This window comes from Trichoderma citrinoviride, assembly GCF_003025115.1.
Source record: "Trichoderma citrinoviride strain TUCIM 6016 unplaced genomic scaffold BBK36scaffold_382, whole genome shotgun sequence".
Classification (NCBI taxonomy): Eukaryota; Fungi; Ascomycota; class Sordariomycetes; order Hypocreales; family Hypocreaceae; genus Trichoderma; species Trichoderma citrinoviride.
Window position 1 is genome coordinate 1 of NW_020195090.1, and position 1,293 is coordinate 1,293.

The window sequence follows — 1,293 nt, forward strand, 5'->3', positions numbered from 1 at the left end:
TCTTGCTGCGCCGCCGCCGCTCAATCAGGCTGTGGGCCGTCTTGCGCGCAATCTTCCTGCCGGCGGCGCTGGTCGCGCTGGGCTGCTTCTTCTTGTTGCTGTTGTTGGACGGAGTGTCGCCGCCCTTGGCCGAGGCACCTCCGGGCCCGGAGCCGGCGGCGTCCGGGGCGGCCGTCTTGGCGGCGGCGGAAGCTCTCCCGGCGATGTTAGCGCGGCCGAAGGACTCCTTGGTGGTGGTAGTAGTAGACGCCGAGTTGGCGCCGGCGGCGGTGGTGCGCGGCTTCATCTGGATAATCTTCCTGGAGCGCGTGGGCGGCGGCGGCAGGGCAAAGGTGCTGCTGCTGCTGGTGGTTGTGTTGGCCTTGCTGGAGGACTCCTTGGTGGTGGTGGCGGCGGACGAGCGTCTGCGGGACTTGACCGTCTCGGCGGCCTGCATGGGATATACCACCGTCCTGGGCGAGGGAGCAACGTCCAGGCCTGCTAGGCCCGAGGTAGCAGCAGAAGAAGGAGGGCGGTTGGCGGACGACAAGGGCGAGAGCTTGGGGTCGACGGGGGAGGAGGAGGAGGAGGAGGAGGAGGCATCGTGGATGGCCGGCGGAGGCAGCTCAAAGGCGAGCTGCAGGGCCGAGAGCTGCTGCACGCCATCCTTGCCCCTGATATCAGACGAGGAGCCGGGCGTGGGCGGCAGCGCTGGGCGAGGCATGGCCAACTTTTTCTTTGTTCGGGTAGTGTATGTACTTCTTTTTGTGCGGGATGACGAATCTGTGTAAGCCAATTTGGGGGGTGGGCTGCGTGTGTATGTGTGTGAGTGTGTGCCGTTTCTTCTCGTGCAAGCCTGGATCTGGCCCGTCTCCAATCTCTCTCGGCCAGGGGCTCGGCGATCCGCAGGTCGCAGCTTTTGACTGATGATTTTTATAACACGAGATGCACCAGCAGGCACTAGGAGATCGATGGCTGAGCTGAACTGGATAACGCGGCAGCTAGGTTGAGGCGCAGCTTCAAAGATGGATCGAACCTCCTTCCGGGCTTCTATGAGCACGAGCTGGGTGAACGACAGCGGCACCACACCTATTGATGGGGTGCAACAATGAACGAAACTGTTTTCCGCGGAAGAGGGCCACTGAACAACGGCGCACCGAATCTGCGGGCGGCGGGTGCGTTGGTTGACTGGTATCTCGATGAGATGTGATGCAAGGGTCCTTGTGTGGCTTTGGGTGCAGCTTGGTGATTTGGCAGAGATAAAGCTCGAAGATATGGTATGTGGTGTTGCAGGCGGTTTATGATATGTGTTGT

General features: G+C 61.7%; 1 protein-coding gene across 1 annotated transcript; it reads right to left on the bottom strand.

Annotated features, from left to right (window-relative positions):
* On the bottom strand, positions 1–1,293 carry BBK36DRAFT_1043879 (hypothetical protein; the record flags this gene model as incomplete). The annotated part of the gene is made up of 1 exon (XM_024888891.1): positions 1–1,293. A coding segment is annotated over one exon (1,293 nt), but the record flags the coding sequence as incomplete, so codon positions are not given.